Consider the following 26271-nt stretch of genomic DNA (forward strand, 5'->3'; position numbering starts at 1 on the left):
GACTCAACATGTCTATCCTGTCTGATGAAGGCCAAAACGTTGTGAAACAACTATAAAGATGAGGATAACAGTCCGCAAATAAATAAATAAATAGATAAATAAATAAATAAATACACAAATTACTCATCTCAATTTCCAATAAAAAATAATTTCAAAATAATAGAAGTTTATTGTTTTTGAAGTCTACAAGTGGTACCTGTCTACTTGGGTGATTTGCTAGAAAAAATGTTTTGATTTAGTAATCAAGTAAAAAATGAAATTTTTATTTAAATATTTCGAAATAAAAATTTGATTTAAATATTTCGAAATAAATTTTATTTAAATATTTCGAAATAGATTTTATTTAAATATTTCGAAATAAATTATATTTAAATATTTAGGAATAAATTTTATTTAAATATTTCGAAATAAATTTTATTTTAATATTTCGAAATAAATTTTATTTAAATCTTTTGAAATAAATTATATTTAAATATTTCGGTAAAAATTTTATTTAAATATTTCGAATTAAATTTTATTTTAATATTTCGAAATAAATTTTATGTAAATATTTCGGAATAAATTTTATGTAAATATTTTGAAATAAATTTTATTTAAATATTTCGGAATAAATTATATTTAAATATTTCGAAATAAATTATATTTAAATATTTAGAAATAAATTGTATTTAAATATTTCGAAAAAAAATTTATTTAAATATTTTGAAATAAATTTTTTTTAAATATTTCGGAATAAATTTTATGTAAATATTTCGAAATAAATTTTATTTAAATATTTCGAAATAAATTTTATTTAAATATTTCGAAATAAATTTTATGTAAATATTTGGAAATAAAGTTTATTTTAATATTTCGAAATAAATTTTATTTAAATATTTCGAAATAAATTTTATTTTAATATTTCGAAATAAATTATATTTAAATATTTCAAAATAAATTATATTTAAATATTTCGAAATAAATTTTATTTAACTATTTCGGAATAAATTTCATTTTAATATTTCGAAATAAATTTTATTTAAATATTTCGAAATAAATTTTATTTAAATATTTCGAAATAAATTTTATTTAATTATTTCGAAATAAATCATATTTAAATATTTCCGAATAAAGTTTATTTTAATATTTCGAAATAAATTTTATTTAAAAATTTCAAAATTAATTATATTTAAATATTTCAAAATAAATTTGATTTAAATATTTCGAAATAAATTTTATTTAAATATTTCGGAATAAATTTTATGCAAATATTTCGAAATAGATTTTATTTAAATATTTCGGAATAAATTGTATTGAAATATTTCGAAATAAATTTTATTTAAATATTTCGAAATAAATTTTATTTAAATATTTCGGAATAAATTTTATTTAAACATTTCGAAATAAATTTTATTTAAATATTTCGAAATAAATTTTATTTTAATATTTCGAAATAAATTATATTTAAATATTTCGGAATAAATTTTATTTAAATATTTCGAAATAAATTTTATTTTTATATTTAGAAATTAATTTTATTTAAATATTTCGTAATAAATCATATTAAAATATTTACGAATAAATTTTATTTAAATATTTCGAAATAAATTTTATTAAAATATTTCAAAATTAATTATATTTTTATATTTCGAAATAAATTTTATTTAAATATTTCGAAATAAATTTTATTTAAATATTTCGGAATAAATTTTATTTAAATATTTCGAAATAAATTATATTTAAATAATTCGGTATTGATTTTATTTAAATATTTCGAAATAAATTTTATGTAAATATTTCGAAATAAATTTTATGTAAATATTTCGAAATAAATTTTATTTAAATATTTCGAAATAAATTTTATTTAAATATTTCGAAATAAATTATATTTAAATATTTCGAAATAAATTTTATTTAAATATTTCGAAATAAATTTTATTTAAATATTTCGAAATAAATTTTATTTAAATATTTCGAAATAAATTTTATTTAAATATTTCGAAATAAATTTTTTTTAAATATTTCGGAATAAATTTTATGTAAATATTTCGAAGGAAATATTATTTAAATATTTCGAAATAAATTTTTTTTAAATATTTCGAAATAAATCATATGTAAATATTTCGGAATAAATTTTTTTTTAATATTCCGAAATAGATTTGATTTTAATATTTCAAAATAATTATATTTAAATATTTCGGAATAAATTTTATTTAAATATTTCGAAATAAATTTTATTTAAATATTTCGAAATAAATCATATTTAAATATTTCGGAATAAACTTTATTTAAATATTTCGAAATAAATTTTATTTAAATATTTCGGAATAAAAAAATAGTTTTGCTTTAATTATTTTATTGTGCAATAATTGACATCAGTTTGAAATAGGTTAAACTTAAAATAAAACAAATATTGTTTATGTCCGTTTTGGTTATAAAAAAAAGTCCACTGCTGTCGACCCACTGGTACGAATTCGGAATAGGGGCTTGTGAGTAGATACAGGGTGACACAAAGTACATGCGAACCTTTTGCTTTTTACAAAACTTATTAATGAACAATTAATATTATCTGAATATTAATTTATATTAATAAATTATTTTTGAGTAGATATCTATTCAGTAGATATCTCACTGCTGATGCAATTCTCTATCTATATAAGTCAGGTATGTTCAAGGATGGAATACTGTTGCCACATCTGGGCAGGAGCTGCTAGAAAGGACTTGTCCTGCCTTGATAGAGTTCAAAATAGACTTTGTAGCCTCGTAGGAGATGTCCTTTTTCTCTTCCCTGCAACCTCTATCTCACAGAAGAGATGTTGCGAGTTTGTCTCTGCTGTATCGTTATTTTCATGGAAAGTGTTCGACTGAGCTTCAATCTATGATCCCTCTCGCCAAACTTTCATAAGAAACACTCGTCTAGCTGAAAATACTATCAATAATTCCCCACACTCTTTATCTGTGCCTAAGCCTAAACGTAGATTCCATGAACACAGCTTCTTTCTTAGAACCGCACGCCTATGGAATTGTCTTCCGTTTTCCTGCTTTCCGGCTGACTGCAATATGGTTGTCTTCAAGTTTAACGTAAATAATTTCTTGATGAGCCGTTCCACTTGTTAACAAATTTACCGAATTTCCATTACTAACGGTTACTATATTGTCTAATCTCTACTGTACACTCTTTAACCCTTATCCTCGAGTGGCCGCTTGGCCTTGATAAGTGGTGATGCCTACGTAAAAAAAAAAATTATTTTTTTACCAAGTTCAATTTCGTTTGTTTATACTTGTTGTTCACAGAAAAAAGATGAAAAAGTTTGTAAACTGATCTCTGTGATGTTTCGTTTGCTTATTAAAAGTTTTATAAATAAAACTAAAGATTTAATATTTGATGCATAAAAATTGCCTAGGTCTAGAAGGATTTCTCCTTCACTCACCGAAGACAATAAAGAGGAGCATTTAAAATATAGAGTCCACAAATAAATAAGTAAATAAGAATGAATTTATTCTTAAGATACGTCCATTTAATCTGTGCGTTTTTTTAGCGAAAAAAAACAACTTTTTTATCATTTAAGTTTGGTAGATAGACGAAAATACTATTTTAAACTTAAGCATGACAGATTAATGAAAATTGGTATTTAAAAGTTCAATGTGACAAACAAGAAATGGCTTTGGGTGATAAGATACGTCTATTCCAAAATACTATTCAAAACGAAAGTGTAACAGACCAGCTGACAGACGGACAAACCAAAAGATACCACTCTAATGTGCAAATTGGACCCCTTAAACTTTTACGGTACAAATGTTGAGTTAAAATATTGTGTGAATGGACCAATATGGTCCAAATGTTGTAAAAATATTGTGTGAATGGACCAATATGGTCAAAATTTTGAGTTAAAATATTGTGTGAATGCACCAATATGGTCCAAATGTTGAGTTAAAATATTGTGTGAATGGGCCAATATGGTCCAAATGTTGTTAAAATATTGTGTGAATGGACCAATATGGTCCAAATGTTGTTAAAATGTTGTGTGAATGGACCAATATGGTCCAAATGTTGTTAAAATGTTGTGTGAATGGACCAATATGGTCCAAATGTTGAATAAAATATTGTGTGAATGGACCAATATGGTCCAAATGTTGTTAAAATATTGTGTGAATGGACCAATATGGTCCAAATGTTGAGTTAAAATATTGTGTGAATGAACCAATATGGTCCAAATGTTGTTAGAATATTGTGTGAATGGACCAATATGGTCAAAATTTTGAGTTAAAATATTGTGTGAATGGACCAATATGGTCTAAATGTTGTTAAAATGTTGTGTGAATGGACCAATATGGTCCAAATGTTGAGTTAAAATATTGTGTGAATGAACCAATATGGTCCAAATGTTGTTAAAATATTGTGTGAATGGACCAATATGGTCCAAATGTTGAGTTAAAATATTGTGTGAATGGGCCAATATGGTCCAAATGTTGTTAAAATGTTGTATGAATGGACCAATATGGTCCAAATGTTGTTAAAATGTTGTGTGAATGGACCAATATGGTCCAAATGTTGTTAAAATGTTGTGTGAATTGACCAATATGGTCCAAATGTTGTTAAAATGTTGTGTGAATGGACCAATATGGTCCAAATGTTGAATTAAAATATTGTGTGAATGGACCAATATGGTCCAAATGTTGAGTTAAAATATTGTGTGAATGGACCAATATGGTCTAAATGTTGAGTTAAAATATTGTGTGAATGGACCAATATGGTCCAAATGTTGTTAAAATGTGGTGTGAATGGACCAATATGGTCCAAATGTTGTAAATATATTGTGTGAATGGACCAATATGGTCTAAATGTTGAGTTAAAATATTGTGTGAATGGACCAATATGGTCCAAATTTTGAGTTAAAATATTGTGTGAATGGACCAATATGGTCCAAATGTTGAGTTAAAATATTGTGTGAATGGGCCAATATGGTCCAAATGTTGTTAAAATATTGTGTGAATGGACCAATATGGTCCAAATGTTGAGTTAAAATATTGTGTGAATGGACCAATATGGTCCAAATGTTGTTAAAATATTGTGTGAATGGACCAATATGGTCCAAATGTTGAGTTAAAATATTGTGTGAATGGACCAATATGGTCCAAATGTTGAGTTAAAATATTGTGTGAATGGACCAATATGGTCCAAATGTTGTTAAAATGTTGTGTGAATGGACCAATATGGTCCAAATGTTGAGTTAAAATATTGTGTGAATGGACCTATATGGTCCAAATGTTGTTAGAATATTGTGTGAATGGACCAATATGGTCCAAATGTTGTTAAAATGTTGTGTGAATGGACCAATATGGTCCAAATGTTGTTAAAATATTGTGTGAATGGACCAATATGGTCCAAATGTTGAGTTAAAATATTGTGTGAATGGACCAATATGGTCCAAATGTTGTTAAAATATTGTGTGAATGGACCAATATGGTCCAAATGTGGAGTTAAAATATTGTGTGAATGGACCAATATGGTCCAAATGTTGAATTAAAATATTGTGTGAATGGACCAATATGGTCCAAATGTTGTAAAATGTTGTGTGAATGGACCAATATGGTCCAAATGTTGTAAATATATTGTGTGAATGGACCAATATGGTCTAAATGTTGAGTTAAAATATTGTGTGAATGGACCAATATGGTCCAAATTTTGAGTTAAAATATTGTGTGAATGGACCAATATGGTCCAAATGTTGAGTTAAAATATTGTGTGAATGGGCCAATATGGTCCAAATGTTGTTAAAATATTGTGTGAATGGACCAATATGGTCCAAATGTTGAGTTAAAATATTGTGTGAATGGACCAATATGGTCCAAATGTTGTTAAAATATTGTGTGAATGGACCAATATGGTCCAAATGTTGAGTTAAAATATTGTGTGAATGGACCAATATGGTCCAAATGTTGAGTTAAAATATTGTGTGAATGGACCAATATGGTCCAAATGTTGTTAAAATGTTGTGTGAATGGACCAATATGGTCCAAATGTTGAGTTAAAATATTGTGTGAATGGACCAATATGGTCCAAATGTTGTTAGAATATTGTGTGAATGGACCAATATGGTCCAAATGTTGTTAAAATGTTGTGTGAATGGACCAATATGGTCCAAATGTTGTTAAAATATTGTGTGAATGGACCAATATGGTCCAAATGTTGAGTTAAAATATTGTGTGAATGGACCAATATGGTCCAAATGTTGAGTTAAAATATTGTCTGAATGGACGTATACAAGAGCACAAAAGCTGAATCTAAGTCTGACCTCTTTCAACTGGAAAACCATTCCTGCTCGGACCGATTCAATAATTCCCGGAGTTCCACCTTCTTCTCGGCTCTCAATATCTTTCAAATAAAGATGACTATCCCTTGTCACCTGGAATACATTGAAATCAATTTTCACAAAGATTTATAACATAATATAGTAATTACATTCATCTTATTTTACCCACAACACAAGTTTGGTTTCTATGCAGTAAAACCTAAATTTAAAATAAAATTTAGATAACTCCACTCCTCAAAAAAATATCATCCTCTCTTTTTTTCTTTTTTCTTTTTTTTTGTTATCATTTTGTTCTAGCAGGGGATGGCGTATCCTACTGGATGCTAGGCATTCATCCATTATCTTAAATATTCATATATTTCAACTTTTTAAGATTCTAATCGTCTCTTAATGCAATTGTTTGAATCTCTCTTATACTTGGTTCACCGGGTATATTTGCAAGGTAGTTTTTGAAATTCTTTTTCCTGGGATCGGTTGCTTCTATAATTACTGGGATGATGGAGATCTTTCTAAGAATCTCAATTTCTTTTTATGTCGTACATAAGACATTGATAAAAGGTGGTCTGCTCAGCCAATCAAAGTTTAGTATTTCTTCACACACACAAACGCTACTTTTAGTAGGTTTACCTTATGAATCAAATATTGAATTCGACACAAGGGACAATTTTTAAAATAAAGACAGGTTTATACAGGGTGGAAGGATAAAATTGTTGCCCTAGAAAAGACAGCATGATTACATTTCTGTTTGATAAAAACCAGTTTTCTTTTTTTGATGTTACAGACCATCTAATAGTTGGCTAGTTGTGTACAAATCCCAAAAGCTATAGGAACCATTTTTCATGCCTGAAAGTGACACAATGTTCAACGAGCGAGATCGGAGATACACTACTACTGATCCAAGTTATGAAAGCAGGACCATTACCAACACCCTCAAACTGCAAATCCGCACAGTTCAATGCTTGAGGGTACAGTTCAATGAAGTTTCCGACCACAGTTATGGTCTTTGGTGTGGTTTCAAGTAAGAGCCACATCATACCACCTCACGTCTTCATAGTCGGCTTGAACCTGCTGGACTAATTCGTTTGGTCATATTTCGAGAACATCACCAACATGACCTCCCACAATATCAAAGTCAGCCTAATCACGGCCATATGCCAAGTATTTGCAAAGCTCCCGCCGGTACTTGTGGAAAAGGCATGCTCCCAGTTCTGGACACATATCGAAGTGGTGATTGAAGCTGAAGGTGGCTACATTGAATAGATGTCAGCTCTACTACGTAATCAAGTTACATGCATTGATTATAATTGATTATACAGCTTTATTTAAAAACTTTCAATAAAAGTTTTTAAATAAAGCTGTAGCATTGTTTTATTTAGGGCGACAACTTCATCGTTCCACCCTGTAAAAATCAGTAAGAAACGTATAAATTATTAGGTACAATAGGACTACATTAAAACAACGAGATATTATAATAAGGCTGACTGGGAAGCCATCAGGGAACTAATTAGAGATGCTCCATGGAAAAATATTTTCTCTCTCCCTGCTGAACAATGTGCAAACGAGACCACTGACTGGTTCAAAACTGCAATCGAAGCGCATGTTCCCATGCGGAAATTTTATAGTAAGCCCCACTCTCCCCAATGGTTTACGTCGACTTGTGCAACTGCCATTACTCAAAAGCAGCATGCATACCGTAGGTTTAACCGACATAAGTCCAGTTCAAACAGACTGAAGTATATAGAAGCTAGAAATAACGTTAAGAAAGAAATAGCGACAGCTAAGAGAGAATTTACGGAAACCACTAAAAAGCGCATCGAAGCACAAAAACTAGGAACTCGAGACTTCTGGAAAATCTACAACAGTGTAGTAAATAATGGGCAATCAACAATTCCCCCACTAACCAACAATCACGAGGTTGTCTCCTCAGCAACCGACAAGGCTAACATGCTTGCCAGTCGGTTTGCCTCAAACTCCACACTGGACCCTTCCAACCACCCCCTACCTGACTTTCCTATGCGGACAGACACCATACTAGACGATCTGAAAACCACCCCTGCTCAGGTGCATGCTATCATAAAAAACCTTGACACCTCAAAAGCATGTGGACCCGATCTTATCCCAGCTGTGCTATTAAAAAAGTGCTCAGCCGAAGTAGCTCCAGTTCTCTCCAAACTCTACAACAAATGTCTTAATGAAGCTTGCTTTCCGGGCTGTTGGAAAACTGCTTCTGTTGTACCAGTATTCAAGAATTCTGGCGAAAGGACAGACCCATCAAATTATCGCCCCATTAGCCTCCTCCCACTTTTTGCCAAAATATTTGAGACCATAATTAACCATGCTCTAGTCCATCATCTTACAGATGCTAAACTACTGACTGACAAACAATATGGATTTAGACGAGCCCGTTCCACAGCAGACATCCTCACTGTGATCTCTGAACGTATATACCATTCACTGGACAAAGCGGGGGAAGGCAGAGCGGTAGCTCTAGATATATCTAAGGCTTTTGACAGGGTATGGCATGAGGGTCTCCTCAGTAAAATCAGATCATACGGTATCACTGGTAGAATACTTAACATAATTAAATCCTTCTTAGATAAGAGAAAAATCCAGGTAGTCCTCGACGGTCGCACATCTAAACAATATGATATAAATGCGGGAGTGCCCCAGGGTTCTATCCTTGGACCTCTATTGTTCCTGATCTTCATAAATGACCTCCCCGACAACATTGCCTCTGAGATGGGTATATATGCTGATGACACTACACTCTATGGCAGACACGACAGGAAGACGAATGAACACATTTCTAAAGAAATGGCAGAAACACTAGAGGAAGACCTCCAATCTGTAGTGGAATGGGGACAAAAGTGGTTGGTCGCATTCAATGCTGCCAAGACTAAACTAGTTTCATTCAATAATTACAAGAAACCCTCTCTACCACCCATAGCAATGGCCAACGACTCTTTATCTGAGAGTCCATCTTTCAAACTCCTTGGCCTAACGTTCACAGGAAACATGAGTTGGAACAATTACATTGAAGGCATTGCCAGGGCCGCTGCAAGAAAGGTAGGCTCTCTCTACCGTGCTAGAAAACTACTAACACCCGAAAGTATCCTGTACCTCTATAAGGCCACCATTCGCCCATGTATGGAGTATTGCTGCCACATCTGGGCTGGTGCATCTGCTACTAGTCTCTCGCTCCTTGACAAGGTTCAAAAGAGAGTCGCAAACCTGATAGGCCCTGAACTGGCATCTAAGCTTCAGCCTCTGTCCCATCGACGAAATGTTGCATCCCTCTGCCTTTTCTACAAGTATTTTAGTGGTGAATGCTCTGACGAACTGCAATCACTTGTGCCCCCACGACGCGAGCACCCTCGACAAACCCGACAGGCTACTAGATCCCACCCCCACACTGTAGAGGTCCCTAGATGTAAAAGATCTTTTTACTCCAATAGTTTCTTCCCCAGAACCGCAAGACTCTGGAATTCCATTCCAGGTCCCTGCTTCCCCAACAGTACTGACATGCAGAAGTTCAAGTGTAATGTGAACCGACACCTTGCTGCCCAAATCCCTACATAGTACCCCAGTAGTTGTTGCCCCTGATAGTAGCCCCCTACACCAAAGTGGCAATTTGCCTTGTTTGGGGTGAAAATGTAATAAAAAAAAAAAAAAAAAAAAAAATCAGTTAATGGAAATAATGTACTCCGATTACATTCAATATTCATACACGTGTAGGGTTCTCATTAGACGTATCCGAACTTTTAAAAGAACAGTCTCTCCAACAACGCAGTGAGAAACCTAATATCTTTGGCGGTGAGATCAAAAGATGTTGACAATGAGAAAATAGAAAAGAAAAATAATTATCCATAATCAATGAAGAATAAGTTTTGGATTTAAATAAATATTTTCATTTCTATTTTCTTTGAATCGCTTGCATCGTGTTATCGGATTTCTGATTTTCATGTTTTTTATTAACCGATGCTTCTAAAATATCAGCTTTTTTTTTTGTTTTTGTTTTTTATTTTTTTATATGGAGGTTACCACTAATCAAGGCCTGGAGGCCACTCGAGGATAAGGGTTTATGAGTGTACAGTAGTCACTGGGATAATATCGTAGTAATCGTTAGTAGTGGAAATTTGGTAAATTGAATTACTTAAAGGGATGGTTTATCAAGAATTTGTTTATGTTGGACTTGAAGACAACCAAATTGTAATCAGCTTGGAAATAGGCAAATGGAAGAGAGTTCTACAGGCGTGCAATTCTAAGAAAGAAACTTTGTTCATGGAATCTACATTTTGGTTTAGGCACAGATAAAGAGTGGGGAAAATTATTGACAGTGGTTTCAGTTAGACGGTGTTTTTCTTGAAAGATTGCCGAGGAGGGACTAGAGATTGGAACTCTGTTTTATCATTATTTTCATAGCAAGTGCTCGTCTAAGACAGGTTTGCGACGTCTCTTCTGTGGGAAAGAGGTTGCAGGAAAGAGAAAAGGGCATCCTCCATTAAGCTATGAATTCTAGCTGCCTTCAATAAGTTTCCAGACTTTTTTCGTATGCGTACTTTTATTAAGAGTACACCTATGAATCTTGAAGTAATCTCCTCCGGCTGTAATGCACTTGTTGTATTGTTCTAACAACTTCTGGAAGGCTCCATGTAAGTCCTGTTGTGTGAGCATGTCAATGACCTTCATCACAGTCTCTTTCATCTCCTCAATTGTCTCCTAACGACACCCTCTAAGGTTTTCCTTGGGCTTAGGGAATAACCAAAAGTCATAGAAAGCAAGGTTTGGATCATAGGGAAAGTGAGGAACTATCTTGATGCCCATCTTTGTTAAATATTCTGCAATAAGGATGGAGCACCCTTGGGACAAACTTCATACAAATCTTTCGCATCTTCTGTGCCTAGTGAATAATTATGTGCACAGTTCCTACACTGACATCAAACTATGCACTTATTGTCTCTATGGACGCACGACGGCTCTTATCCATGAAATTCTTTATTTGGCCAATCAACTCTGGTGTTCTGACTTCCTTACTCCTTCCATATCTCTCATCTTTCAAACAAACGATTTGATTTCCGTCCAAATTAATTTGCATAACAACAAGCTCTCATTATAAAGATTCTGCTGGATGAATCATTTTTTTTATTTTAAAATCAAAAATTTTTAAATGAAAGCAAAAGAAAATGGTGACTTACAAAAAGAACGGTTCCACCGCCAACATGATCAGGGACAACATTTTTAAAGAGTTTCTTTTTAGCAATTAACAGACCTGTAAAGACAAACAAATTTGTCATGCAGACAGAAGAAATGGATTTTTTTTGTTGTGATGCCCACCTCATGGATAACAATGAACTCTTTCACTTATTCTTAACACAAGGAGAATATGTCTCTCGATATTATGCACAAGGCAGTCGGACTGACGTATAACCATTTTCTTTATTTGTTGTATTTGTCTTTTGTTTCAATATATTTTGTTGCCAACAAATACCGAGTTTGTGTTTTTCTTTTGGACCCTTACCGGTCTACAACAATATTTTTCATCAGATTTCTATGGAAAAGGATCAAGCTATCAGGATTCCCTCAATTGTCCAAGTCATAAATAGGGATAGGACAACAGCATATTCTTTCCATTGTTTTGACTCTCGAGTGTGTATCCGTTGATATCTTATATGCTTTTATATAGAGTGATGTGGTTCTCAGTTGATTGACTGTGTCTAACCATGTCGGATATATACTCGAGAGTAAAAACAATGAAAAGAATATGCTGTTGTCATAGTCCTAGTCATAAATCTGCATACAAAAGTTTTATTGCAATCAAATCGGTAGTTTCTGGGTCAAAAGCCAGCATTTTTTAAATAAACAGACATTACATATAATCTGTTATCATACTCGCTCTACTATCCATCTCAGAAGAGGTTCATAATAAATTCGAGCAGAAGCCTGAATACAATATTCTATACAAATTGTAATTAGAGCATTTTTGATCTTTTAAGCAACGTTTGATTTCCTTAAAATCATCTACTCATATTGTTAGAAAAGCCAAAAATGTAGAATCAAATGCCGATTCTAACATTCATATCAACTTTATTGTTAAACATGCAATGATATACAAATTATAGATATTAGAGGATGAGACCATGAGTCTAGATGAGGAAAAAGGTTTGTAAGTCTATAAGATGTAGAATTAATGTCCTATTTGTATATTGAAATGATATCATAGCAAGTCAGTCCACATGCGGCAAGTCGCCATCTTGGATAGCAAATTTTTCTTGTAAATGCTAAGAGCTTGTGGCTAACAGTGGTGTGGTTTATATCCTAAGAAAGAAGTTTTGGGGCCGAACTGAGCGACCTGGGTGAGTTAGGTAGTTGTGTTTTTTTTTTTTTTGTGGCCAAAGAGAGCAAATCATATCGGTGAACTTCATTAAATAACCTTCATGAATATGCTCTGCTTGCATAATAGATTGCTTCTGATTAGTTAAATCCCAATCATGATTGCAGTTTTGCTCCAATCAGTACCAAGCTTACAAGTTATCTGATATTTCAAACATCAATAATGGCGTTCTCACCTGGTGTACTGGGTCCTCCAACAAATTTGTGTGGGCTCAGGTAAACAGCATCTTTATGACTGAAACAAAAAACAGTAAAAATCATTTACTTAGAACCATATTTATTACGGTAACCAACACTGGGTGGAGGGATGATTTAAAATAATATGTATTATTCAGATTGCTGACTTCGGCTGTTGTAACACCTAACTTTCTTCAGTGGAATCTTGACAAACTCAGAAATTTTTATATTGAAATCGGGTGTTTGTTACATTTGCCAAAACGTTGCGATAATGACATCCAAGATGATAAACTTGAATAATTCAAATAATTCAAATTATTCAAATAATTCAAATAATTCAAATTATCAATCCTCAAATAAAAAGTTCTGAAAAAAATGTTAAAACATTCTCGCAGTGTCTAACTGACTTCACGCACACGTTTCAATGCTATCTTTTGAAACTCTCTTCAGCTTTTTTGTTCATTTGTTTTTTTCACCTGATGATGATTCGATGCAGAATTAAAAACGTTCGTGATACATATCGAATTTATATTAAATTTTTCATTTAAACACGAGAAAGACCATAAGGAAAATCGAATATATATATATATATATATATATATATATATATATATATAGAGAGAGAGAGAGAGAGAGAGAGAGACAGACAGACAGACAGACAGACAGACAGACAGATAGACAGATAAAGAACAAATCAAGTTATATGTCCATCAACATTTCTTTTTTTTTTTTTTTTTATTACATTTTCACCCCAAACAAGGCACATTGCCACTTTGGTGTAGGGGGCTACTATCAGGGGAAACATCTACTGGGGTACTATGTAGGGATTTGGGCAGCAAGATGTTGGTTCACGTTGCACTTGAACTTATGCATGTCAGTACAGTTGGGGAAGCAGTGACCTGGAATGGAATTCCAAAGTCTAGCAGTTCTGGGGAAGAAACTACTGGAGTAGAAAGATCTTTTACATCTAGGGATCTCTACAGTGTGGGGGTGGGATTTCGCAGCTTTTCGGGTCTGTCGAGGGTGTTCACGTCGTGGGGACACAAGTGCTTGCAGTTCATCAGAGCATTCACCATTAAAATACCTGTAGAACAGGCAGAGGGATGCAACGTTTCGTCGATGGGACAGAGGCTGAAACTTAGATGCCAGTTTAGGGCCTATCAGGTTTGCGACTCTCTTTTGAACCCTGTCAAGGAGCGAGAGTCATTATTGTAAGATTTCTTCTGGATGAATGACTTGAAGAAAAGAAAATACCAGTACAATATTTGAAAATATATTTTTTGTTGTAATGAAATGTATTTTTAAATATTGTACTGGTATTTTATTTTCTTCAATTCATTCATCTCGAAGAAGTCTTACAATAAAGACAAATGTTGATGGACGTGTGACTCGGTTTGTTTCTTTTTTATTTCTCTATCTCTTTGAAATACTATTTCCAGTATTCTACTAATATATATTAGTCTTGGGATGATTTAATTAGAATCAAAATCGGGAATCGGAAAAATCAGAACATTTTGAGGTATCGAAGTTAGTATTGGAATCGGAAAAAACTGTGTCTATTTTCCGATGCCAAAAACGATTCCTTTAATTATCTGTTTTTAATTGATTTTGTTTAAAACAAAATCTGCCGCTGGTAGTAATAATAAAATAATAAATATTTATTGATGGTAGTTAATTCTACCAGTAAAGCTAAAATTTATAGATCTCCCCGACAAGTGTGTTTTTACATATGAGCAAATATGCACATTTAACGTGTTTTTATGGTAATCGGAAAATCACAACTCTATAGTTAAATATTTAGAGATTTATAAAGAATCGGAATTGGTAATTGTATCGGAATCCGGGAAATTTTGGGAATCGTCCCATCACTAATATATATATATATATATATATATATATATATATATATATATATATATATATATATATATATCTTGGGTTGAACACTGCTGTTGGGTGATGTCTACTACTGAAAAGCTCTTTATAAATAAACAATCCAAGCATGGTGGAAGCGACTGTGTTTATATAAATAAAAATTGTAGATTTCATTTACAAGCATTTTTACTGATTTCAATTAATCGTTCCAACATTAATATATATGTGTGTGTGTGTGTGTGTGTGTGTGTGTGTGTGTGTGTGTGTGTGTGTGTGTGTGTGTGTGTGTACGGCATAATCGCATTGACACATCGGTTCTCGTCAGATCACCGAAGTTAAGCAACTTTGATCATTTGGGAATTGTAGGTGCTGTATGTGCTCTCCGCTTATCTCGGCATTTGTTTCCAGTCGTCCTGAACCTCAACTTGCCACTGGTATTCAACAATGTCGACTCAGGAGAGGTGTGGTTGGAGATTGCGCACCTCCTGCCACAATAATTTCACGCGCAAGCAACCCTTTGTGGGTATCCATAGTCTGTCTAAGACTGAAGGAGCCTACTGATATATATATATATATATATATATATATATATATATATATATATATATATATATATATATATATATATATATATACTAGGAAAAAATGTATCACCTTTTTTAATGAACCAGGAAAAAATGAATTCGCAAACCCAGTTAAATATAAAAAATAAAATTATTCTCTTTCTGCTCATTTTTTCATTAAAACTATGGGTTTGTTTCAAACAGTTTTCATTTTTTAGCTTGATCAACAAAAAAAACTCTTTGAATTAAAGATGGTGGACTGGCAGACTATCAGCTCGTTATCCTCAGATGCGAATCAGATTAAAAAACGTGAGTTTATTGATTGACGATCAGCCTATATCAAACAGTAAAAGTTGAAATAAATAAATCATTCACTATCTCCGAAATTCTGTGGTTAGAGAGACTCCTGTAAGAACAGTTATTGCAGTTTAATCCTAACCTGGATTTTACTGGATAACCGTATCAAATTTAAAAAAAAAAAGACACAAATGTAAAATATTTGTGGGACCAAATTATTTCACAAAGCAAAATAAAAACAATGTTTGCTAAAAATACAAAACATTACTTACGCTGCTTGGTCGCTAGGGTTCATATTTATTTTAACATAGGCACCTGCAAAATAAAAAGGTTTCATTTTGTATGAATATGAGAAAATGTTTACTCGTTGGGTCATATATTGAGCTCGGTTTAGCTTGTGAGAATCAGGAAAAATGAGTTGTAAAGTTAAATTTTTAAATAGATATTTTATTTGGATTATTTCGAGTACTGTCCAATCTTGAATGTTCTTCACCCAATATTTCAGACAATATAACCTCCGACCTTCTTCAGGTGTATCTTGTCAAATCAGACTGGGTAGAAGTTTTAATTTACAATTATATTTTTAATATCGCCTACACTGAAGAATGAACTTTCAACCTCCAGAAGAGTGTCAGTTACAACTGAATCGTGGCCTGTATTTTATCTGTTACACCACAAGTGCTTAGAGATTTCTATCCGGTCATGGCTAATGGAACGAGAGTATGCTATCCCCATGGGTTAAATAAAGGGTTCCATTCAAAATTCCATGCAGATTCTCAAGCTTGACAGAAAAATTCCAGAGTTCAACAAGATACACCTAAAGAAGGCTGGAAGTTACATCGGCTGAAACGTTGTGCAAATCACATTCAAGATGAGAACAGTAGTTCAAATGATACAAATTATCAATCCTCATCTCAAAAGTTCAGAAACATAATACAGTACATAATAAACAAGTATATAATCAAATAACATCTCTTCTATAAATAAAATGAACTCATTTTTTCCCGTCTGATTTTGACCTTAATAGGATTAAAAATCAAGATATTTCATGCAAATATAATATGCACAAACGGCAGAACAATATCTGAGGTGTGTTATAGGCTTATTATTTCTCAAATTCCTCGATAATCTTAGATTTCTATACTTTTTCTGCTGAGAAGTCACGGCCAAAATCGTTTAAGATCAATGGAAGGGGTAAAATATTTTCTCTCTAATAAATTCCTCCTCCCCCTGCCACCACTTAACACCGTTTGGGGATCGTTCACAAGGAACAGTTGAGAAGAGAACACCGGTTTGGCTTCGTAGTTCTTTCATGTGAAGTTATTTAAAATCACTAAACTAAGCTGCAGTGCTCTGTGGCGTAGTGGTTAGCGTGCTGGACAATTCACATTATATTTTCACGTTCGCGCCGACCTACCGTAGTCGTTTTTTTTTTGGGGGGGGTTCCTAAACAACTGGAATGTTAACGTTGCAGATGTTTTTTGTTTTTGTTTTTTTTCACACTTTATTTTCCTACTTTTACTCATGACTCCGGGTTTGATCCTTCCTACTTACCTACCATAACATTTTTTAACCCCCCCCCCGTCCCGGAAACAAACACTCGGGCAACGCCGGGTACCCCTGCTAGTTATAAATAAATTCGTAAAGTGGGGAAAATACCGTAACCGGGGCCGTAAAAACATCGCATTCCACATTGTAACCCGAAAAAAAAAAAACGTATCCTAGGGCCACCGTATCCCGAGGTTCTAATATATTTAAAATAAATTAGAATTTAATTTTGTTTAACAATATCTATTTTATTAATTTGATCAAGCATGGCTACATTTTCTTAACGAAGGTAATATGCACTCAAAAATATACAAACCTGCTGTGGCATAATCCCACAAGGAGATGCCACCATACTTATGGATAAGTTTCGTCACAGCATCCGTGTCTGTAAGTATGCCTGTCACATTACTCGCTGCCGAAAAGGCAGCAATAATATCAAATTCTTTTTCCCTCCAATGCTACAAAATAGAAAAAAATATATATATATATATATATATATATATATATATATATATATATATATATATATATATGGGGAGACAAATAAATAGAAACATTAAAAAATCCCCTATACATATTTTTAAATACACCCCTCTATCTAAACAAACAAAACATAATATATAAAGAATACCCGAAAAGACTGAAACGAAAAATCACAGTACTAAAATCCAAGAATCCAAAAAATAAATATCAAAATAGAATGAAAGCACTCCTACCCTTATTTCAGAAGAGCTGGTTCTCCCCCCCCCTCCTCACACATACACATTAGTAACGACCTTGGATCACAGTCACCTTCCCAGGGAAGCAAATAACCTCATAATACTATAAAACAGTACACACATTCTCAAACCAATAAAAGAAAACACACACACACACACACACACACACATACACCCTACCCTAAAGGAAAAGAAAAAACACAAGCAGAAAGAGAGAGTGAGAGAGAGAAACACAACACAGGAGTGACCACAGCCGAGGTCGGTGGCCTCGACACAGCCCAATAAAAGAGTAATAAAAATTGAACATTCCAGTGAATAGTAGACACTTACACGCTTCCACCCCTTCGAAACACTTCAAATGAACTACGAAAATGCTATTTTTACATCTCCAACACATTTGAAAATAATTTCTGACGAGGACGCTTCACAGAACGTCTGAAACGCGTTAAAAACAATTTCAATGATTTAAAAACATTATTACAATGATCTAAACATAATTCTCAATGAAAAACCAAGACGCGGAATAAAATAATGTTAAAACATACACATTGTTGGTGACTACCCCCTTATTTAAATATACATCTTTCTTTCGTTAGAATTTCTTAACCCATTTTATATATATATATATATATATATATATATATATATATATGTGTGTGTGTGTGTGTGTGTGTGTGTGTGTGTGTGTGTGTGGCATCCGTCAGTCGAAACGACTATGGATCAGCGCCGTATTAAGATGTTGCCTGTATGCATCCTTTTGTGTGACTGTAGAGACCAATTCTTGATTTGCATAGTCTGCCACAGCCTTGACATACGAAGGTTGTTATGCAATTTGCCGCTTCGTCCGGCTGTTCCGCCTGTACACTCGCTCTTCTCCTAGCTCTCCTTGCAGCGTTTTCAACATGGAGGGTCCTCTCGCTGATGATAATCCCCTGGCGTATCATTTTCCTCCAGGCAGTTCTGTCAGCTGCAGAGGCTTCCCATGTATTCCTGTCCACCGAGAGAGCCTTCATGTCACGCTTGCAGACATCCCTGTAGCGAAGATGGGGTCGCCCCCTCTTTCTTGAGCCTGAGGCAAGCTCGCCATATATATATACCTGTATTTTTTAAATTCATATTAGTTTTAAAATGCTTTTGCTTACTATTGAGGACTGCTAGAAGATCTATTCGAGAATAAGGGTTAATGATATGACAAAATGCTGAAACCCTACGAAAGATTTGGGGTGATAAGTTTTATCCGCTTACAAGGAATGACCATGATAAATTGACAGTTTGTAGTATTGCAGATTTATTTTATTTAATTCTAATTCATATTAAAACCTTTTTTTTTTTTAAATATATGCATATTTAGACATGCAACAAGTCTGAATCTACTAGAAGGAAAGGGTTTTGAAATGAGGTTCTACGGTCTTCTAAATAAATTAGAATTTTTTTTTTAGCGATTCCCCTCTTACTATAGCCAGAAGTGATAATTATTATTTAAGTGAGGTGAATAGACTATTCCGTTGTTTGGAATTCTATTTTAAGTGGAGAAAACTATCCATACAATATGCCTAGAAATGAAAAGAATTAAATAGATACATACAAGGAGTCAAACGAAATAGATGTGCTTAGTTTCATGCGAAAACTGGATAAAATTTACTTAGCTTTTAAGTCTTGGACAATCAAGGTTAAACCATGCTGGTTGATTCACTTGCCCCGGTCGAATAGAGCTTGTGAATACAGAGCTGCTAATCTATTCATGATGGCATGAGGGAGGGGGGTGATTTAGGAGTTAGGGTCACTTAGTGAGAAATTACTTTTCTTTTTTGAGGCGCTGCCGATCAGAAATAGTGTTGAGAGAATTAAAATTTTATTGAAACGAATTCATGAGAATCGAGTTTGTCGTCAGAAGAGATTATTCAGATTTCTGGATTTGGTGATCATTGTTTCGGCTGGATTCACAGGCGTGACTCCACAAGCGATCAAGAGTCAGCTCGAATACTATAGTTGTCATAACAACAAATGTCGATGCAAAGAGAAAGTTAACTGCATTAGAAATCTGAACCACATAAGAACGCATCGAATGATTTACACAGAAAACTCACCAAAGTCACCAAAGTAGGCCGATGTAAGCCAGCGACTAATCGGATCACTTGCTGACTGAGGTAAGTAGAATTCATCAAGGCGATTCCGAATGATTTTGCCTCGCGTTTTAATTTTCTAATCGTTTTGTTATGGATGGGGCATCCTACTAGATGCACTACATTCACCTACTATTTTCAGTGACCCCCCAACCAAGAGATTCATAATTTCAGAATCATAGCTTTCTAATATAATGATGCTGTGTATATAATCGACATCCTAAAGATAACTAATTTGCATATTTTGCAAAAGGACATTTCATTAATGCACTATTTGTTCTTATTATTTTGTAATTCAATCATTTGGATTATTTGGATTATTCAGACTACTGTCCTTATCTTGAGTGTTATTCTCACAAGACATTGACCGATGTAACCTCCAACCTTCTTCGGGTATATCTTATGGAGCTTGGGAATATGTTTGTCGAACTCTGGAATCTGCACAGGATTTCAAACAGAACCACTTTATCATGGAGGTTGCATGCTTTTGTCCTGTCAATCATGATCGAATAGAAGTCTTAAGTAATTTGTAATTGTATTCTCGGTATTGTTTGTACTGAGAACTGAACCTTCAATGTTCAGACGAGTGTCACTTAGAACTGAATTTTACATAGTATTTTATTTGTTATGCCATGGGTTCTTGTGAAAGTTACATCGGCTGAAACGTTGCAAGAATAATACTCATAAGAAATGAGAACAGTAATCTGAATAATGCAAATAATCAATCCTCATCTCAAAACGTTCAGAAACATAATTTAATAATTGTTTCCATTTTATTATAATGCGTAAGAAACCTCACCTACGCACACATGCATTCACACACACACACACACACACACACACACACACACACACACACACACACACACACACTATGGCCAAGCAAACAAGTTAGTATCCCCATCCTACATTATTTTTATTACGAAATTAAATTCCATAATAATGCATTGTGGTTTATTTATTAACAAGTCATTTCCAGTCAATTTACTTCTGGACATACTTGGTTACTTCAATTTTCCCCGGGCAATTCCAGGGTACGGCTCATGTTAGATGTTACAATAATTTTTTTTTTTTTTTTCAGTTTAGCTTCTTACCTTGAGTTCTGCTTCAAGATGAACGAAATCTACAAGTCCATGGTTGGTCTCCTTAATACGACACGTCTAAAAAGAAAAATGAAAAGAAGGGACACACATAAATAAATAAATTTGTTTGTTGAAGGTTTAAGAATCAATAAATAAATACATTTTTGTTTAGAAATTTTGGCAAATCATTGCGGGAATGAGTCGGAGCTTTAACAACATCAATGGAAATTTTGTTTCGTCTTTCAGTTGCTTAAAATTGACAAGTCATAAATGCGAGTTGCGTTGCATATTCGTTTGCGAAAGCAATATTTGTGTGTGTGTGTGTGTGTGTGTGTGTGTGTGTGTGTGTGTGTGTGTGTGTGTGTGTGTGTGTGTGCGTGTGTGTGTGTGTGTGTGTGTGCGTGTGTGTGTGTGTGTGTGTAAGGGAATAATTTTTTCTATTTTATTGCATGCAGAGATTATAGCAATTTAATTTTTTAAACAATGAATATTTTCTGACTTTCTCACCGTAAAATACTTGCCAGTTAAATATGCTTTAAATCAACAAAACGAATGTTACTTTTTGAAATGTATTTATTTTAAACTAATAGTTCAGCCTAGCTTCGCTCGGCCCTATGTACTGTTCGTAATTTGCCCTATGTGTGAATACCCTTTATGTAAAATTTCAAATGTTTAGACCAGAAATCGTCTGAGTAATTTGGTAGAGACTGCAGAGGTCAATTTTTTTTTTAAGTTTGACCCCTATTATGACCCCTTTACATTTATTTTGGTCTCAAATCAAAATACAAAGTTTAACCCATGTCTAAGTTACCTACATCTAAAATTTCAACTATTTAGACACGGAATTGATGGAGGATTTTGGTAGAATCTGTAAAGATCAACTCTTTCAACTTTGACCTTTTGGCAGTGATATTTTGGCCCCAAAACTGATTAAAATGCTTGCCACATGTCTGAATACCCGTTATGTAAAATTTCAAATGTTTAGACCAAAAATTGGCTGAGTTTGTTTTTGTTTTTTTGTTTTGTTTTTTTTACAAGGCCGTTACCACTTATCAAGGCCCGGAAGCCACTCAGGGATAAGTGTTAGTGTGGAGATTTAATAAAGTGTCTACTTAAGGGGGCGGTTCATCAGGAATTTGTTTATGTTGGACTTGAAGACATCCAGATTGTAGTCAGGTGGGAAGCAGGCAAACAGAACAGAGTTCCACAGGCGTGTAGTTCTAAGAAAGAAGCTTTGCTCATGGAATCTACATTTTAATTTAGGCACAGATAAAGAGTGGGGAAAATTTTTGACAGTGGTTTCAGCTAGACAGGTGTTTTTCATAAAAGATTGGCGAGGGGGACCAGAGATTGGAGCTCAGACGAGCACCTGCCATGGAAATAACGATAAAATAAAGATAGGCTCGCAACGGGACTCCAGCATTTACACTGTAGGCCTCTGATTTTTATCCATCAACCACTACTCTTATGAGCCTATCAGAGAGAAATGATTGAGAAAACGTTTCCAGTTATACCGTAGCTGGAAATCTTGTGAAGTAGGTCTTTATGCCATACCTTGTCGAAGGCCTTTTATAGGTCAAGAGCAATTGCCCTAGAAAGGAATCCTTTGTCAAGAGATTCGCTAATCCTGTGAGATATAAGCATTAGCACATCTGCGGTAGTAGTTTGCTAGACACCGCAAAAGTTCAATCTTTTGAGCTTTGACCCCTTAACAGCTCAAATTTTGGACCCAAACCGATTAAAAAGCTTGCCCTATCTCTGAATATCCTTTATGTAAAATTTCAAATGTTTAGGCCAGAAATTGTCTGAGTAGAGACGCAGAGGTCAATTATTTTTTAACTTTGACCCCAATTTTGACCCCTTAACATTCATTGTTTTGGGCTCAAATCAAATTAAAAAGTTGTACCTATGTATAAGTAACTTACTTTTAAAATTTCAAGTGTTTAGACGCAAAATTGGCAGAGGAGCTTGGTAGAGTTTTCAAAGGTCAAATCTTTGAACTTTGAGCCCTTCACAGTCAAATTTCTGGCCAAAAAACAATTAAAAAGATTTTCTCAAATCTCAATACCCGTTATGTCAAATCTCGAGTCTGTAGACCGAAAATTGACAGAGTAGTTTAGTAGGGAAATGTACACACACAGACGTACAGAGAATTTCACTTTTATAGATATATGGATAGATTGTTTACAAATGTTAAAAAAGTTTTTGCAGAATTCTATTTTGGGAATCAGAGTAGTTTGGTAGGGAAATATACACACAGACACACACACAAACAATTTAACTTTTATAGATATATAGATTGTTCTGCTTTAATCGATAATCTGGTTTGTTTAAATGAAAATCGCTCTAGACAAATCATGAAGTCATTTGATGTAAGAATTAAAAAAAAATACTTCAAGGTCAAAAACTTGTCAACGATAATTGTTAGATGGAATAGATTCTGACCAAGAAAACAACAATTCTTTTCTCTTTGCCAGAAATATTGCTCATGAAATGTGAGGACTACATGACAAAATTAAGGTTGATGAAAATAAATCCAAAGATTCACTTTCTATTCTCCGTTTGGATTTTGGAACAATTTATTTTAAAATGTGTAAAGTCAGAATTGTTTAGCACAGCAACATCAGTTTAATCACCAATCACAGTGAAAGGTGATGACGTACGTACGAACATAAAGTGCCTTGGAATGTCTTATGATGAATGAAAACAAAAGAATAGATGATTCCTTACCTTCAAACCAAGTTCCATCCAAGGTAGAATATTGGAATGGTGTTCATAAGGACCAATAATGACGACCTGCACAAGAAAAATTCATTGGATGCATTACAATGCTTAACAAGAAAACAACACAAGAAAAATAGATTTATAGTAATAAGTAATAATTTATAGGATAAATAGTAAGATTGTACAGCTAAAACAAGAATAGGTTTAAGGTTTGACAAAATTCATACCAGAAGGACTTGTGGCATAAGTTCCCGCCATTTTTTTTTTTAAAGAAAATCAAAGAAAAGCAAAAGTAAGTTCGTGTGGGATCCAAGCTCCAAGGTTTTGTGTGAATCCTATCGACCATGTAAAATTTTCGTAAAATCACACCTCAATCAATCACACTATATTAAAGATGGCTTTCCATGTGGTAGGGACATCTCCAGGGAAGATCCTAACTTACCCTATATGTGCTTCCGGGTTGCTTTAGCTCACACTACTGCATTTATATTTACTCTCTATCGCCCCCACAACAGCGGAGTTACTATCTTTAAAAGCATATCTGAGAAAATTGACCAAGTCCTATCTGCTTATCCTTCAGCAAACATTCACGTATGTGGAGACTTCAATGTTCACAACGTCGAATGGTTGACCCACTCAAACAAGACCGATGATGAGGGTAGGTTCTGTCATGATTTCTCCATTGCCTATGATCTCACTCAGATTGTTCATGAACCCACCCCTGTGCCCGACAATGACGGCCAGTATGCGAGCCTACTAGACCTTTTTCTCACAATTTGCCCTGAACTATGTTCAGTTTCTGTTCTGTCTCCTCTTGGATCTTCCGACCACTCTGTTGTATCAATTAAGATAAAAATGAAATGTAATAAGTCCCCAGATGTACCTCTCCATCGTACAGTATATCGATACACTAAGGCTGACTGGGATAGCTTTCGTACATTTATATCTGATCTACCTCTGCGTTCCATGTTTAAAAAGGATGTGTCCTCTATAGTATCAGACCTGACAGAATGGTTAATTGTAGGTATAGACCGTTTCATACCCTCGAAAAAGTTCGAGCAAAAACCTAACAGCCAGCCATGGTTCTCTCTAGAATGTGCTGCTGCCATTGCACACAGAAATCACTTTTTCCACTGCTTGCAACGTAATAGATGTATGGAAACTAAAGCCGCTTTCAGGACTGCCAGCAACTATTGTAAGAAAGTAATAAAGAACGCAAGAGACGGTATGCTCAATCCGTTAAGTCCAAAGTAGCTGAGCAGCGGCTTGGTTCCCACCAGTTTTGGCAAATAGCAAACAGAATCCTGAACAGAAGCGTGTGCTCCATCCCAACTATTATCAATGGTCCTGAGGTAATCTCGTCAGCATCAGACAAAGCCAAACTCTTTGTAAAGAACTTTGCAGCTAATTCTGTCCTTTGCGACCAAGGGCGCCAACCCCCAATATTTCCTCCTGTATTAGAAAACACACTATGTGATATACGTATATCTATACATGATGCTGCCAAGCTAATCAAAAACCTTGATTCCAGTAAAGCAACTGGCCCTGACAGTATTCCAATTATAGTACTCAAAAAACTTCAACCTGAAGTAGCGCCCATACTTACAAAACTGTTTAAACGTTGTCTTAAGGAGAATAGTTTCCCATCACCCTGGAAAATTTCATCAGTATGCCCTGTATTTAAGAATTCAGGTGATCGCTCATCCCCCTCTCAGTATAGGCCAATAAGTCTTCTGTGCGTCATGAGTAAGTTGCTGAAATCTGTGTTAAATACAGAAGTAATCAACCATCTCAACAAAAATAACCTTCTTAGTGACACTCAATATGGTTTCCGTTCTGCTAGATCTACAGCAGATGTGCTTACAGTTATATCTCATAGGATTAGCAAATCTCTCGATGGAGGGTATCTTTCTAGGGTAATTACTCTTGACATATCTAAGGCCTTTGATAGGGTATGGCATAAAGGTTTACTTCACAAGATCTCTAGCTATGGTATAGCTGGAAATGTCTTCTCAATTATTAAATCATTTCTTTCTGATAGGTTCATAAGAGTAGTAGTTGAGGGACAAAAATCAGAAGCTCACAGTATTAATGCTGGTGTCCCTCAGAGGTCCATCCTGGGCCCAACTCTTTTCCTGATCTACATTAATGATCTTCCAAATCACATCCTTACATCATTTGTAGACATTTATGCTGACGACACTACTATTTATGGTAGCACATCTAAGACAGTAAACGTCCAAGTTCTCTCCGATTCTCTCTCCTCTGATCTTGAGCACGTAGTACAATGGGGAAAGGAGTGGCTGGTTACTTTTAATGCATCTAAAAGCTTCTCTCTTTACATCATCAACATTCTGATCCACATCTGGCATCAATCTAAATGAATGGCTCTCGCCTTCAGGAGGCCTCAAGTTTTGACAAGCTTCTGGGCTTGACCATTACTCCTGATCTTAAATGGAACACGTACATCAAATCTGTTG

At 34.0% G+C, this 26271-nt stretch overlaps 2 protein-coding genes across 3 annotated transcripts in view; both read right to left on the bottom strand.

Annotated features, from left to right (window-relative positions):
• LOC145252376 (uncharacterized) overlaps positions 1–26271 on the bottom strand; it is a 453386-nt gene that overhangs the window by 58697 nt on the left and 368418 nt on the right. The window lies entirely within an intron of this gene.
• The window catches only part of LOC145252425 (putative cysteine desulfurase), a 135471-nt gene that overhangs the window by 45065 nt on the left and 64135 nt on the right, over positions 1–26271 (bottom strand). For both annotated transcript variants that reach the window (XM_080111819.1, XM_080111818.1), the window contains exons 6-12: positions 23798–23863; positions 21080–21145; positions 17460–17601; positions 15868–15910; positions 12860–12918; positions 11489–11562; positions 6276–6386 (exon numbers count right to left, since the gene is read on the bottom strand). In XM_080111819.1, the coding sequence (XP_079967945.1) occupies positions 6276–6386; positions 11489–11562; positions 12860–12918; positions 15868–15910; positions 17460–17601; positions 21080–21145; positions 23798–23863 (561 nt within the window). The remainder of the gene's footprint in view (positions 1–6275; positions 6387–11488; positions 11563–12859; positions 12919–15867; positions 15911–17459; positions 17602–21079; positions 21146–23797; positions 23864–26271) is intronic.

This window comes from Euprymna scolopes, chromosome 29 (assembly GCF_053919585.1).
Source record: "Euprymna scolopes isolate OS-2025 chromosome 29, ASM5391958v1, whole genome shotgun sequence".
Classification (NCBI taxonomy): Eukaryota; Metazoa; Mollusca; class Cephalopoda; order Sepiida; family Sepiolidae; genus Euprymna; species Euprymna scolopes.